General features: G+C 42.0%; 1 protein-coding gene across 2 annotated transcripts in view; it reads right to left on the bottom strand.

Annotated features, from left to right (window-relative positions):
• The window catches only part of CDH13 (cadherin 13), a 1,164,483-nt gene that overhangs the window by 290,016 nt on the left and 858,168 nt on the right, over positions 1–16,299 (bottom strand). For both annotated transcript variants that reach the window (XM_050775044.1, XM_050775045.1), the window contains one exon: positions 15,715–15,893. In XM_050775044.1, coding sequence (XP_050631001.1) covers positions 15,715–15,893 — 179 coding nt within the window. The remainder of the gene's footprint in view (positions 1–15,714; positions 15,894–16,299) is intronic.

The following is a 16,299-nucleotide window of genomic DNA, read 5'->3' as shown; positions in this document are numbered from 1 at the left end:
AAACTGGGTTAAGGCACTTTGGGAGGCCAAGGTGGGTGGATCACCTGAGGTCAGGAGTTCGAGACCAGCCTGACCAACATGGAGAAACCCCATCTCTACTAAAAATACAAAATTAGCTGGGCGTGGTGGCCCATGCCTGTAATCTCAGCTACTCGGGAGGCTGAGGCAGGAGAATCGCTTGAACCCGGGAGGCGGAGGTTGCGGTAAGTCGAGATCACGCCATTACACTCCAGCCTGGGCAACAAGAGCAAAAACCCCATCTAAAAAAAAAACAAAACAACAAACAAACAAACAAACAAACTGATCACAAAGCTCATCAGCTTTACAAGAACTGTGCTCCTTTGGCAGAGTTTACCAAATGTGTTCCCTTTGGTGCTCACATGTAGGCCAGTTCCCATGAATTCAATATCAGGCTGGCTGGGAGGGTCCTGGGGGAGGAATCTGTATGGGTTTCCACTGGCCTTTCAAGGTCAAGAGCAAAGCACTTCTGAGTCCTAGGGTTGTCCATCATATGCGAAGGTGAGGATAGATTGAATTATCCTTTACTGTAGGCTAACACCTGCTAGGCAATATGACAGCTAGAACTGGGAAACAATTCTTGTTTCTTCTGGGTACAATGGGAGGGGAAGCCTGGGATCTGGAGGCTAGATTTTAACTTAATGTAGAAATAAGAGCACCAAATTCAAGTCCAAATCCAGAATTTGAGGCTGGGTAGGATCACATTTCCTCTGCACATCCTTTGTATGAGAGTGAGAGGCAAAAACAGAGGTGGTGCCACAGCAGGGTGGCTGTGATGGGGCATCAACGCTCTGGGACCCTTCCTGTCCTTTCCTTTCACTCCCCTTAATCATCTTTACAGAGAAAGAAGATGTAGAGCAGGAAATTTTGATGCTTTATTTGAGGCAGACTTTAAAAAATAATTACACTGATATGTCACCATGAGACTTATTAGGTAGAACACTAATGGCTTGCTTGTATGAATATATTTTCTGCTTTAAGAAACACAACTATAAACAAATGTTATTTTTTTAAAAAATGCCTTGAAGCCACTACTCTTGCCACCAAGCAGAGACCAGGTAATCTCATTATCTGCCCTAACACCAGTTGCTGTCAGGGCCTCAGCTGCTCTGTCTGGGTGTCTTGTGTCAAGGATGAGGCTGTTATCTCCCGCCACCCGCCATGACCCCATACTAGCCCCACTGGCACCGAGAATGGGTACAGCACCGGGAGTGGGTCCCATCTTGCCAGAACCCCAAAACATAAAGTCCAGGTCATAAAGATCTGGCCTGCTTTCCACCCTCACCACAGAAGAAGTTGTCAGCAAAGCCTCAGGTGCCCCCCATTGCCCGTCCTAGTGTTAGGGACATTTGACAGGTTGAGTGTCTTCTGGTGGCATTAACCTCTGCTCTCTCTTTCATAGGAAAGTTGCTGTGCTCTGGGCTCAAGAAATTCCTCCGAAATGCTTCATGCACAGCAGATCTTTAGAAGAGAAGTAAGGGTGAGGTTGGAACCTCTGTCTTTCCAAACTCAGACTTCTTTGTGGTGGGGATGGAGGTTGTGAACACTTTTCTCTAGTGCCCTGTGCTTCACCAAGGGTGCAAGCACCTGAGGATTAAAATCCAGCCTCTTCCACTCACCAAGCCTTGCCCTTGGCATGGGCTACATCCATTCAGAGGAATAGGCATCTTTTACTCTCTCTTCTAAAATTTTACTTTAAGTTCTGGGATACATGTGCAGAACGTGCAGGTTTGTTACATAGGTATACATGTGCCATGCTGCTTTGTTGCACCCATCAACCTGTATTCTAGGTTTTAAGCACCACGTGCATTGGGTATTTGTCCTAATGCTGTCCCTTCCCTTGCCCCCTACCCCGCCGACTAAAACACCAAAAGTAATTGCAACAAAAGCCAAAATTGACTATGGGGATCTAATTAAACTAAAGAGCTTCTGCACAGCAAAAGAAACTACCATCAGAGTGAACAGGCACCTACAGAATGGGAGAAAATTTTTGCAATCTACCCATCTGACAAAGGTCTCATATCCAGAATCTACATGGAACTTAAACAAATTTACAAGGAAAAAGAAAAAAACAACCCTATCAAAAAGTAGGAGAAGGATATGAACAGACACTACTCAAAAGAAGACACTTATGTGGCCAACGAACATTTGGAAAAAAGCTCATCGTCACTGGTCAGGCATCTTTTCCTATTGTACAAAAGCGGCTTGTGGGCTAGGGGCCTCCCTGCCCCTTCCCTTTACCTCCACCCCACCCCAGGAAAAGGAATGGAGGTAACTGATTGCTGAGTGGCATCTCCCTAGCTATGTCTCCCTTCCTCCTTTCCCTCTCCTGGTTCTCTTCCCCTTCCTGCCTCCTTCTCACTGACCCTCCTGCTGGGCAGAGGCATCCTGAGATGGGCTCCACCCAGGTAGAAGTGGCCTGTTGTTATCTCACCCCACCCAAATCTCTCTAATTTAGGTAAAAGTATTAGCAAATTTATTTGGGGACAAACGCAAGACTTTCCTAATCAGCTTCATAGGTAGTGAAACCTATGGTTTGGTCTCCAGTTGTCCAGTATTTCTTAGGAGTTCTAATTTGGGAGGGGAAGAAAGGGTACAATTCACCAATTCTTAGTTTCTCAACACTACTGCATTTACCTGAGTGATTCAAAGCCTCACTTTATACCCCTTGCTTAGCTGATGATGTGAACATTCTTACCGATGTGTACTGAGCGCCTACAAGGTACAGATCTAGGAGGCAAGTAGCCTTTGTAAGGCTGGATTTATGTAACTGAAGCAGAACAAATGGGCTCCGCAGTGCCCTTGTGAGGGCCAATGGAAGGCCACTCCCTGAGAGGAACACTCTCATGTGCTTTTACCAACTCAGGCAGGCTGGTTGGGTGGGATGGCAGCCACCCAACCTTCCAGGGAGGCCCCGCGGTTGATGGAGATGCCTGAGAAAGATCTGGTCAAGTGGACTCTGCCTCTGTTAGAACACTCCTGTGACATCTCAAGTCTCACCATTATTTTATTATTGGTAACACCAGCTACTATTGGTCAAGAGCTTTTCATGGCCAATGCTAATGGCCATGAAGCTAATGCATTTCATGGCCAAAAGTTAATGTATGTCACATGTCATCTCTTTCAAGTCCCCCAAAAGCTAATGTATTTCACACATCAGCTCTTTGAAGGCCAAAAGCTACTGTATTTTACACGTTATCTCTTTCAAGCCCCCAAACCATATAATAAAGTTTATATCAATTTCCTATTGCTGCTGTAACAAATTGTCATGTCCTTAGTGACTTAACCACGTGACTTTATTCTCTTACACTTCAGGATAGGGGTCCAAAGTGAGTCTCAGTGGGCTAAAATCAAGGTGTGGGCAGAGCTGCAATCCTTCTGAATTTCTCTCCTTGCCTTTTTTTTTTTTCTTTTTTCTTTTAGCTGCCAGAAGCTCTGTCTATAGCCCTTGTATGGTGGGCCCTTGCTCCGTCTTCGAAGCCAGCAGTACAGCATCTCCAAATCTCCAACTCAGCCATTCCCACCTCCCCCTTACTAAGACTCTGCGATTATATCAGGCCCAACTGGATAATTCAGAATAATCTTCAGATCTCAATATATTTGACTTAATAACTTCTACAAAGTCCCGTTTGCCCTGTAGAGTAACATATTTACAAGTTCTGGGGATTAGGATGAGGACTTTTTTTTTTTTTTTTGACAATATTATTAAGAGCTTTATTCTAATCCTGAACACACAGGCAGAATAAACTGTGTCACTGGTGCTTTTTAGGTGTTCTTTTAGAAATCCATTTTTAATATTCGGGTACTATATAAAATCTTTAGCACTTAATGGAAAAGTTTCCATTTTTTTTTTTTTTTTAGATTAAAAAGCTTAGACATTTATTGTTTAAAATATTACATTCTTTTTTTTAGATTGCGTCTTGCTGTGTCGCCCAGGCTGGAGTGCAGTGACGTGATCTTGGCTCACTGCAACCTCCACCTCCCAGGTTCAAGTGATTCTCCTGTCTCAGCCTCCCGAGTAGCTGGGATTATAGATATGCGCCGCCATGTCTGGCTAATATGTGTACGTTTGTATAGACAGGGTTTTGCCATGTTGGTCAGGCTGGTCATGAACTCCTGACCTCAGGTGATCTGCCCAACTCAGCCTCCCAAAGTGCTGGCATGACAGGTGTGAGCCAATGTATAAGGCCATCAAATACTTCTTAATACTATGAGAGGATCAACTCTTTCCCTGCCTTATAAAATGTAATTTTCCCATGGTTTGACTTCTTTTGGCAATTTTTTTTTCCTTTTAAATCTTTATTTTTTATTTTTTATTATACTTTAAGTTCTAGGATACATGTGCACAATGTGCAGGTTTGTTACATATGTATACATGTACCATGTTGGTGTGCTGCACCCATTAACTCATCATTTACATTAGGTGTATCTCCTAATGCTATCCCTCCCCCCTCCTCCCACCCCACAACAGGCCCCGGTGTGTGGTGTTCCCCACCCTGTGTCCAAGTGATCTCATTGTTCGATTCCCACCTATGGGTGAGAACATGAGGTGTTTGGTTTTCTGTTCTTGTGACAGTTTGCTGAGAATGATGGTTTCCAGCTTCATCCATGTCCCTACAAAGGACAAGAGCAGGAAGAGGACTTCTTTGAAGGGGAGGAGCCATTATTCTGTCTTCCACACAGGCCATGCTATGAGTTCCATTTTACAGCCAGAGAAACCAAGGCTCAGGTAGGTGAGGTGACTTGCCCAAGGCCACACGAGTAATAAGATGCAGAGCTCAGATTCACGGTTCTGTGAATTCCTAAGCCCAAGCTCTGAGCCACTGTACCACATGGGCTTTCTAACGGAAGAGCTGAATCAAGCTTCCCAAGTATGTGAAAAGTCTAGGAGCAATGAATACAGCAATCCCTGAAATGAGTCTGATAGAAGATAAAGTTGTCCTTTAGACATCTGTCAAGATTTTTCCATCAATATGGCCCATCCTTTTCTTTAGTTGCCCAAGGGAGTGGATAGAGCAGCGGCCATGGGGTCAAATCCAGTACCCTGGCTCTCCAGTGGGTGACTCAGGCAAGGCAGGTCGGCGCTTGGAAACTCCATAACCCTCCTAGTAGAATGGATGTGGCAATATCAGCCTTACAGAGCTCCTGTGAGTGTTACGGACCTAATGTAATGCCTGGATGAAAAAATGCTGTAATTGTTCACATTGCAGCTGTCCAATGGTGAGCACAACATAAACTGTGTCACACATATTAGATATTCTAACATATAGAGGAAGTAAGAATGGAGAAGTCTCTTGACTCTTGCTTATTCCAGAATGCTAGAGCCCAAGGAGACAGAAAACTTGAATTTAGGACTCTGAGAGTCTTCCATGGAGAAAACATCAGCCCACACAACAATTTAGAAGACACAGGAGAGAAAATATCTAAAGGAATTTAATTTTGGTTCCCAGTTTTAAGGCCCATAAGCAGAAATGCCATTCATTGAATTTCAGTGGTCATTTCTATAGCTGTTCTTCACAAAGGTAGAAATAAATTTATTTCCCTTGGCTGTCTTAGAAACACATCACCACAAAATGTCTATTAAGTTGCCTGTTGGAATTTGTGAAAGCAAAGGTAAGCAGCTGGTCAGCATGTCTGTGATGATCACATTAGCCAAGAAAGCCATTGCTATGTCTCTGTCACTTAAACAAATGAGAATACTTATCATTTCAAGTGGGGATGTTTTGACAAGATTTACCTTAACACACCTTTGAAAACCTTTGGAATGCTTTCCCTGCAATCTTAACAATATTAACGGAGGCCACTATTGCCCCTCATCTGGGAAATCTTCTGTTCCCATCTCCAGCTCCCCTTGCCCCCTCTTCTCTCACCTATCAGGGCTCTAACATAACGAAAATAGCCATTCCAAGATGGTTCCCTTCAATATTTAGTCAATGTCTAGATGGCACTTTTTCTTTTACTCTTTCTACATTGAACTACTTTTTAAAAATTACTGTAACCAAATTTTGAGCTTAGATTTAATTACCAAGTGTCTGTCTGAGGTTGCCTATTTCTTAATTGTGGGGGAAATGAACTGTGCTGTCAACATGTGAAATCAGACCCATCACCCATGATGAGTTTCTGTCCCTCTAATCAAACTTCAAGGTGATGATTAATAAGTGTGATTTGATATTTTTAGAGTGGACCTCAGATACAGACACACGACAACACGCTGCAGTCAGTATATGAAACTGCCACTACCCTGAGCATTTTGGCCAATGATCTAACAGACCACTGTTGGCCAACTATGGCCCGTTGGTCAAATCCAGCCTGCTGTCTATGTTTTGATGATGCATGAGCTTTAAAATGCTTTTTATAATTTGTAATGGTTACATTTTAAATGGTTATATAAGTACCTACATAATGAGGACTAAACTCTGACCTTTTTTCTTCACTTGCCCAAATTCCTATCGAAGACATCTGGGGAGTCACGCTCTACAAACCATAAATTCTCATCAGAGGGCTTTCATTTAACCCTGTGTAATGTGGCTTACTTTCCAGCCTGACTCTGGCAATAACATCACATGACAGATAAGGAAGTCAAAATATTTTAACACCAAATATGTCTCTTTGCCCTATCTTAAAATAGTCCTGCAAAGCTGTCTCTTATGGGGGAAAAAACTACATTCTGTAGAAAATCCCTTTTCCCCTTCGCAGGCCTTTTTCCTGATCCAAGAGAGAATCAACTAAGAGTCTGACACCTTTTTTTAAGTCTGATGAGAAATATTTACCATCTCTTATCTCTGAAGCCTGCTACCTGGAGGCTTCATCTACATAATAAGAACCTCAGTCTCCACAATCCCTTATCTTAACCTAGGTAATTCCTTTCTATTGATTCCAGGCCTTTAAACTCTTTCAACCAATTGCCAAACAGAAAATATTTGAATCCACCTATAATCTGGAAACACAGCCCCCTCCAGTTGTCTTGCCTTTCCAGACTGAACCATCATACATCTTACAAGTATTGATGAATGCTTCATGTCCTCCTAAAACATATAAAGCTTACTTGTGGCCTGACCACCATGGGCATATGTTCTCAGGGTCTCCTGAGGGCTATGTCAGCGGCCATGGTCACTCATATTTGGCTCAGAATAAAATAATATATCTCTTCAAATTTTATAGAGTTTGATTCTTTTTATTGACAATAATATCCTCAAGTTTGCCTGTTGGCCTAGAAAGTCTAAAAGATTTACTATTTGGCCCTTTAAAAAAAAAAGGTTCGCTAACCTCCAATCTAAAAGATGATCCTATAACTTGAAATCCCTTTCATTGCTGAATGTGACATCATAGTGCCATGTATTCAATAAGATTGACCATGGCTTTTAGAACTGCAAAGTGTTCAACTAAATAATGTGATCAACAAGCTTTTATCCTATGGAAAGGTACAGCAAATGAGATACCCCTTAAAACAAAAGTGAAAAAAATGTGGATCCCAGGCATTTTGAGATGTCATCATGTCTTGAAATGGTCTATCATTAGTCTGCCTTAATCTAAGTGTGGTAGCTTTTGATTGCCTCTCTGCAAACTGCTTTCCAGTGGAACCATATTGCAGCTGTTCTAACTACCCAGTTCCTGTGCTGGACGCTGAGTACATTAAAGGAAATACAAAACAGTTACTTCCCAAAGACTCTCAACCAACTTTTCTTTCCTTAAATGATGGTCATTCTCCATATGGCAGGAGCAACATTTTTCTTATTTTTCTTTGCTGGTTTGAAACCAGAACTGAACTAGATATTCTTTCCAAATTAGAGGTTACCTCTTTCACTGATAACAGGGATTTAGAGGATTTGGGGTTTAGAACAATGTTATTTAAGTTCAATAACTGGAAAATCTGTTGATGAAGCAAAACCTGCATTAACATACTAATCATAGTTTTTGGCTGATAAAGAAAAATAAACAGCTCTCGAAAACAACTTTTTCCAAAAATGAAAACATTCTTTAGCTTTTTAGGGTACTTCATATAAAATAAAATGAAGAAATTTAAAATGACAAAAAAGAGAAGTACGCTAAATTCATCATCACTCTGCATATTAAGTTATCTTTACCATATAAAATACAAAAAAGAAAAGAAATATCTTAGAGAATTAAACATTTGTTAAATCTAAAAAGATGAATCTTTCTTCACGATAAAGTTAAGTGTCTCTTGATTCAACATGTGTCCAGTAACTACTGATTGTCTGATACTTTCAGAAGCCCAAGAACAGAAGAAAGAAAATACCTATGGACAGATGTTTATTAATCTATTTAACAAGCTCAGAATTTAGATTCAAGTGGTAACTCCTCATCTCTTCTCTCCATCAGGCTAGAAATCTCTGAGTATCAACTTGTCAGTCTCAACCTGTCTCCAAAATGCCCGAACTTTGCCACTGATGATCTCTCCTTTAGCTTAACTAGTTTTCTGTCCAAGCCACAGCTCTGAAAATGCTGTGTTTAACAGAGCTATGTTTAATGTTTAAATAATGGTGGTTTCCCATTTACAGTAGGATATAGCTATAATCCTTTGAATGACATTAGAAGCCCTTTGCAACCTTGTTCCAATTCCCTGCCCTTTTCTGGTATCTCTCTATACCATAGCCTCAACTCTGGAGCCTTTAAGTAGCATGTGAATATGCCATGCCTTTGTCCATGCCATTCCTTTCCCCATGATGCCCTTCCTTCTGCTTCCGCACTCCAGGTTTCCACTCCTCCATGAAGGTTCGGTTTGAACAGCACATGTTTGCATGTGTGTGCTGTTGACCTATCTGCTTTCCCTCCAACGCAGGCAGCTCAGTCTTTGCATCCTGATATCCAGCAGCATGAGTTCGGCAGACATTTGTAGGTGCTCAATACTTATTTCATCACTGAATTTTGTGGGCTGGATTACCTTGGTGTTTCACGCAATTTTAAAAAACTTGCCATACTCTCTACCGTGTGGGCAAAGTGTAAATGTACTTCCTGTAGGAGAAACTCCAACTTCTTTCTGCTTCTCCAATTTCGTTGTCAATCATGAAAACAGCTAATACCTACTAATATTTACAGAGTGCTTATAGATAAGTATCATGCTAGTACTTGGCACATCTAATTTGGGTTTTTCAATAAGCCAATGAGATTGGGATTGTGATTATTCTCATTGTGGCAGATTAAGAAATTGAGGTTTAGAGAGTTCTCATAGCTGACAAACAAACAAACAAAAAGCCAAAAACAATAACAACAAAAAACCACAGGTAGGCTATGCCCTTGGCCCATTTCTCTTTAAGCCAAGTTTCGACTAAATTGAGGTCATACTAAGAGACTAGTCACAGTCGTAGAAATTGAGGTCATACTAAGAGACTTGTCATGATCATAGCTTTAATGGATTGACAGGTCACACTTAGAGGGATGGGGGAAGTGGTTAGGGTTACCAGTGGAGTCCTGAGACTCATCAAGTTCTTCTTTAAGAATTTATCCAGAGTGGAGGAGCAAATGAAGCCAAAAGATAAAGACCCTGGCCTTTCCCATCTCTAATGCCCCCACCAATCCCCATTGCCATCAGCAGGAGGCCTGCACTCACGGAACTAAATTTCAGACCCCAGGACTTAGCATCCTGCCTGTTGAATGTCCTATTCTACTTTATTTGCTGAAACAACAGAGCAAGTGCAATTAGCATAGGATGGTTAGCTGTGTTTCATTTGCAAGAATAAGGCATTCTTTTAAAAATAATGAGGCAATTTATTTACATCTACTTTTTCCTTCTCAATTTTCACAGCAGCAAGTGATAAAAAAAAATGGAGAAAATTACCCCAACAGAAATATTTATAAGTAAATAGCTCGAAGAAATGGTGAGGATGCTACTACCTGAATAATTCTGGTCCCACCCACCAAAACAAAGCAAGATAATACTCCTGACAGCATGATTGAATTGTGTGTAATTACTGCCAATGTTTTAAACATGATGATAATGAGAAAAGTATTAGCATTAAATCAGAAAGGCCTAAAAACATTTATTTTCCTAAGAGTATGACTACTACCTCTATCTTTCATTGAAGGCATTGGAGGAAACACTATCCTTTATTACCATTGTTCTTTTCTGGCAGCTTGATTTGATGTCATCATTTTCACAGATTTCTTTAGTATGTTTCTGGAGATGCATGCTATATGACAATATCTTAATGTGGATCATTTTGACCAAACATATAGTTCTCTTTGGACTTGCAGCTACACATCCAAATTCATTGAATAGATGGCATAGGATGTTCTCCCTAACATTCTTCAGTTTTCTTCTTTGACATATTCAAAGACTCTTGAATGTCTCATAGCAAGTAAATACACATAAATCTAAGACTAAGTCCTTATATAACACTTACCATGGAAAGAAAGAAAGAAATTCTCTCTGTTTTTACATTTGGCCTAAAAATTTGAGCATTATAAAGTTTCAGAAAATGCTTTACCAGCTGAAAATATAAAATAAATTACATTCACAGCCCTAATATCTTTTATTGTATGTACACTTTCACGGGCAGGCTATCACTTTCCCTAGATTATCTGGAAGATAATAGATAATAAGGTAAAGGCAAATTCAAACAAAGATAGAAAAGTGCTCCGCTCACCCCCCTTAAAAAGACTAATGATACTTTCTCAATGTAAATGTTAAGATTGCTTTTTAAGAGTCTATTTTGGAAACTATTTCCATTAAAAAAAAAAAAAAAAAAAAAAAACCCTGACCATTAGCTACTCTGAGTAGTTGCAAATTGTGGCTGTGTTCAGAAAGTTGGCAGATTTCAGCAGATGAATTTTAGTCTAGCAGCCAAGATGATCAACTAAATAAACCATTTATCAAACGTTAGAGACCTTTATCTGATTTTATTTTGTAGTGCAGCCAGACATAGTTTAAAAACATAGACAGAGATGCCAGAAACAAGGAGCTAAGTATGGCTATAGAAAATAATAAAACAGTGCCCCAAATGAACCCAATTTCATTTACTAGAATATATGGCTCTTATTTTCTGCAAACATTTCCCCAAACACTTAAGCAAGAGGCACAGATCCTCCCGTCCATCCTATTCACCCAGTGGACCAAGGCACTATTTTTTAAAGCAGTTCCTGCAGAAGGTAAACATAAAGTGAATAAATTAGATTACTGGATGATTGCACAAGGGTAAGACTAAGCTTTCAACTATAATAAAGTAACTTCCTCTGTTTATATATCCATGCTAGAATGTGGATCCTGCAGAATGTTCTGAGATAATATAAACTTAAGGAGCACAGGTCATCCGCTCATCCACCCCGCTAACCTGACAGATCTTGACCCAGTGCCTATTATTTATCCGGTGCTATATTTGGCAATGGGAATAGAGAGACAGAACAGAAATCCAAGGTCCCTTTCTTCCGGAAGTGTATGTTCTGGTAGGGTTTCCGAACAAGTAAATGGATGAGCTTGTAATGGAAAATGCACATGTCTTGGGGAAACTTGCTATCTATTAATGCTGAGCTCATGGAGGGGGAAGAAATGGCCAGTTCACCTGCCCTCAAGCCAGTGTGAATCACGCTCTCTTCCTCACATCTTTCCTGCCTTTCATCTCTCAACAAATATTTCTTTGAGCATCTCTCATGTGCTAGGCACTGGGAATATGTCATGGGAAAGCCAAATATCATCCTGCAAATTGCATGTTTGAGCATTGACTATGGTGAGTGCAGGCAGAGAGGCCGTGGACTCTTTCAAGAACAGTGGCTGCCAATCCTTGGAGCAGGAGAGGAGCAGATTAGATGAGGGCACCTGCCTCAGTTGGCTCCAGGTGAGACATCCTGGGAGGGGAGGAGGGTGGGAAGAAGAAAGGATGACAACCAAAGTGACAACAAAGTAAGGGTCATTTCTCCACTGCCCCACGTGACTATCCTCAGTTACAAGCCTTGTTATGAAGTAAATAAGTCAAAGGCAGGGACAATGATTAGGTAGGCAGATTCAAAGAAAATTCCCATTGCCTGCCACCTCCCCACTCATCTTGCATCATCTGTCTCTCCCTTGGTGAAACACTCGCTGCTGTGGTCCTCTTTGGTAGACGCACTTAAGAAAGGAAATGGACTAAATGGAAAATAAAGATGAAAAATGGTTATTGTGTCAACTGAGCTCCTATCACCCAATGGGCTTCCAGAGCATCCACTCCCAACAAGCCAAGAAACACACGTTTGCTTTGTCCCTCATTCAGGTGAGAGCCAGAGGTGCTGGTGAGCTGTGAGTGTGTGTGTGTGTGTGTGTGTGTGTGTGTGTGTGTGTGTGCGCGCGCGCGCGCGCGCGCGCGCGCGTGCTTGGGGGAAGTGGGTGGGTGTGGTTTCTGCAGCTCCTGCTCTTGAAGGAGTTTGTGACAGAAATGCCTGCACTCACTATATTTATTGCTCCAACATGCAATTTGAGATATTGCGAGTGAAGACAGGAGACAAGGTAACACACCTTAAAATCAACTTGAATCATCTCAAAGTCCACAGGGTCCCAAATGGGATACTTTCTTTAATGAATGCTGCAAAACACTGTATTAAATGTTCTTTCTGCCCAGCAGGCTGAGAAGTAGACTTTAAAACCACACCTAAGACAGGCCTTCTCAGAAGGTCTTCAGAAATAATAATAATAATAAAATCCCACAAACCTGCTGAAGAAACTATCGCATCCATGTGAATCCTACAAAAAGTGCCGCACCTCAGTGAGAGGAAAACATTGCAAACTCTGGGAAACTCCATTGGACATCTGATGTGCAAGCTTTTTACCCTCAAAGACAAGAACTTCGAGTCACGTTCCACCTCCTCAGCAAACATGCTGAAGTGAAGCTTATCACAGCACAAGGAAATAGCCAAGGCTCGCCTAAATTTAGGGACATTTCTTTCCTTTGGATTGCACTGATGTTGCCTGGATCAGCACTGAACTCTGGAAACCCTCAGAGAAGAGTGATACTCTTTATTCATTTTCATTGATTTTCCAATTTTGGTTAAATTGCGTTGATCTTTTTCGGGGGCCTGTTTATGTTTTGTGACTAGAAATGCTTAATTCAACTCCCATAATTACATACTTATTACAACTTAATGAAAGCCCAAATGAAAAGATCATGAGCTGAAAACACATTTGTCCCCTAAAATAAACTTTTAAAATGGGATAATTTACTACATTATCACTTTGATTTATAAATAGAGACTTATAAAATATTTTCTCTCAGAACAAAGAGAAGCTGAAATGGAGAAATCACCATGCTTCATCTTTTTCCTGTGAAAGGATCTTGTGAGAAGCTTCGGGAGCATTAAGGATTATAGGAAAGCTGGCGTGTGTGTGTGTGTGTGTGTGTGTGCACACGCACGTGCACGCACATGCCAAGTGGGCAACAGAGAGCCTTGGGAAGTCATCTCTGGCCTCCAAAAGAAGAAAATATGTCAGCCACAAAAATAGGGAGGGTTGGCTGGACACGGTGGCCCATGCCTGTAATCGCAGCACTTTGGGAGGCCGAGGTGGGCAGATCACCTAAGGTCAGGAGTTCGGGACCAGCCTGACCAATATGGTGAAACCCCATCTCTACCAAAAATATAAAAAATTAGCCAGGCATGGTGGCAGGCACCTGTAGTCCTAGCTACTCAGCAGGCTGAGACATGAGAATTGCTTGAACCTGGGAAGTGGAGGTTGCAGTGTGCCAAGATTGTGCCACTGCACTCCAGCCTGGGCAACAGAGCAAGACTCTGCCTCAGGAAAAAAAAAAAAAAAAAAAAAAAGAAGGTTAGAAAGAGAATGGGAGATGAAATGAAGGAAATGGACTCATTACTTTTTCTACTTCCCTATTCTTTAACTAGAAACAAGTACATTTTCCAAAGGACAATCAGAGTTTCAACGCAAATTTCTTTCTCTCTCTCTCCCTTTCAATAATTACCTATTTCGAGCTTCTGTTTCGCACTGCTTATGTAAGATCTTAGTTTTATTTCCAACTCTTTTTCCTTTTTTTTTCCCTCTATGCCAACAAACATATAATTAGGATTTTCAGGAGTGCTTCAACCATGCTAGGCAGTAGAAATACAAACATGCATATGATCACAGTCTCTATTGTCAAGAAATGTACAGTCTAGGCCATTGTTGCCCCATAGAACCTTCTGGGGTGATGGAAGTGTTCTAGGTCTGCACTGTCCAGTACAATAGCCACCAACCACGTATGACCACTGAGCACTTGAAGTGTGTGGCCCATGTGACTGAGAACCTGATTTTTACATCTTGATTTCAGTTAATATACTTTAAAATTGCAATAACCCCATGTGACTAGTGGTTTCTGTACTGGACAATTCAGGCCTAGACCAAGAGAAAGAGAATCTTCTTCAGAGACAAATGACAACCTTAATTAGCACATGCCAATTTCTATAGGATGGCGACAGGCAAGGGTAGTCAGAGATGGGAGGAAGAACAAGAATGTGGAAGAATCAGGTGGATGAGGACAGCTTCTTAGGGAGAGTTGATATAATCCAGAATCTCTTGAGAAACTACAGCATGTAAGAGAGGAGAAAGCAGAGGAAACGACATTCCGAACCATGAATTTATTTCATCAAAAACACTGAGGGGGAATTGCACAGAGCCCCTGAGGGAAGCCCAGCAGTTACCACAGAGTGGATGGTTCTTGCAGAAGGTCAAGGACAACTCCAAGGTGCTATGCCTGTGGGATGATGTCAGGAGCAGGGAACTGCAGAATAGGAGTAGGCTTAGGGTAGATGGAGAACGAAGAATGGGTAGGAATCCACGAGTTGGTTTAAGGATGCTGAGTTTGGAGGGCCGCAAGGGTCTTCTACTTAAGGTAGCTTATGGTAAGCTACAGGGTGGACCTCAAACTCAGGAAAGGGCAGGGCCAGAGGGGCCCATGCGGGTGGAAACGTAATCGAGGTGGGAGCACATGTCCCATCTGAAGGGGGCAGCTGACCCTGGATCCACTGGAGCATCACACCTCACATCACCGATGGTGCATGTGTGGAAAGTGGACCTGATGTCTCCAGGATTTCTGATTTCTAAGAAAACTGGAAATTGGCATTTTTAAAACAGAAATATGAAATCTAAATATTTTGATATGGCAACTAATTCTGAAAACTGTAAAACACTGTGGGCAAAACCAAAGAGCAGGCATGTGGACTGACTGGTCCAGGGGTCACCGGTTTGTGACATGTGACCCAGGAGACGGGGGAGATTTCACAGAGAGAGCCAAAAGGGACGAGAACAGAGATGGAGGAAGAGAAGGGTTCAAGGAGGAATGCAGGACGCCTGCAGCAAAGGGTTGGAGAAGGGAGTCATGGCCATTTGACTCTGCAGCAGGGACAGCCTCTGTGATCTTGGACGAAGCCACCTCCCTTCCCTTCCCCTCCTTCCCTCGTCTTTCCCTCTCCCTTCTAGCATCAAAGCAGGGGCTAGAGGCAGAGTCTGGAATCACCAGGGCCTAGAGAATAAGTGGCTGTTGAGGAAACAGGTATCAGGTTGAGTGAATACAAACAGTTCCAAGAGCTTTAGCCTTTTAGAGCATGTGTTTTCTGGGGTCACATAATATCCCATTTCCCGTTATAGATTTTCCCCACCAAAACACGGTAAACACCTGATTTCTGCCTTTACAGTATAAAAAGCCACTGACTGGAGCCCCACATCACCCCTTGCATGAAGCCACATTCTGTTCTCGTGAAAAAGAAAGTGTATTCTTTTCAGCTCACCTCTCGGTCCAGCAGTGCAGGTGACACAACAGTGACAATGTCTCCTTTCTCAGGATCGATGTAGAACATGTTGGGAGATGGCTTGTCAGGCGTCTGCTGACGGATATTATACCGCAGGAGGGCATTATCAGTGGCTGGGTCATCTGCATCAAAGGCTGTCATCCGCATCACCGTGGTCCCTATCGGGGCAGGACAGAAAGGCAGGGAATGGTTATCAATGGGTCAGCAACGGTCAGAGCCCCTTCCCCACCTGGGCAATAGCAATGCAACAGTGTGCCAATCACTCTCCAGATTAAAAAAGAAAAGTATTTCCTAAGCTTTGCTATGTTTCAGCTATTCTTCCTCCTTTCCTTCCCTGCTCCATCCCATGGAAAGACCTGAAATAAAGAAAAAAAAATCTTTGCTGTTCAGCAGACTGACCGCTTAATTTTTCCCTCTGTTGATACACTGTTTATTTTCAGGGGCTTTCATTCCACTGTGGACGTGGCTTTGCGACAGGGACATTCTTTATTATTTTTTTTTTCTTTTTTTGAGACAGAGTCTCACTCTGTCACCCAAGCTGGAGTGCAGTGGCGTGATCTCGGC

This window comes from Macaca thibetana, chromosome 20 (genome assembly GCF_024542745.1).
Source record: "Macaca thibetana thibetana isolate TM-01 chromosome 20, ASM2454274v1, whole genome shotgun sequence".
NCBI classification, from domain to species: domain Eukaryota; kingdom Metazoa; phylum Chordata; class Mammalia; order Primates; family Cercopithecidae; genus Macaca; species Macaca thibetana.
This window is presented reverse-complemented; position numbering and strand designations above follow the sequence as displayed.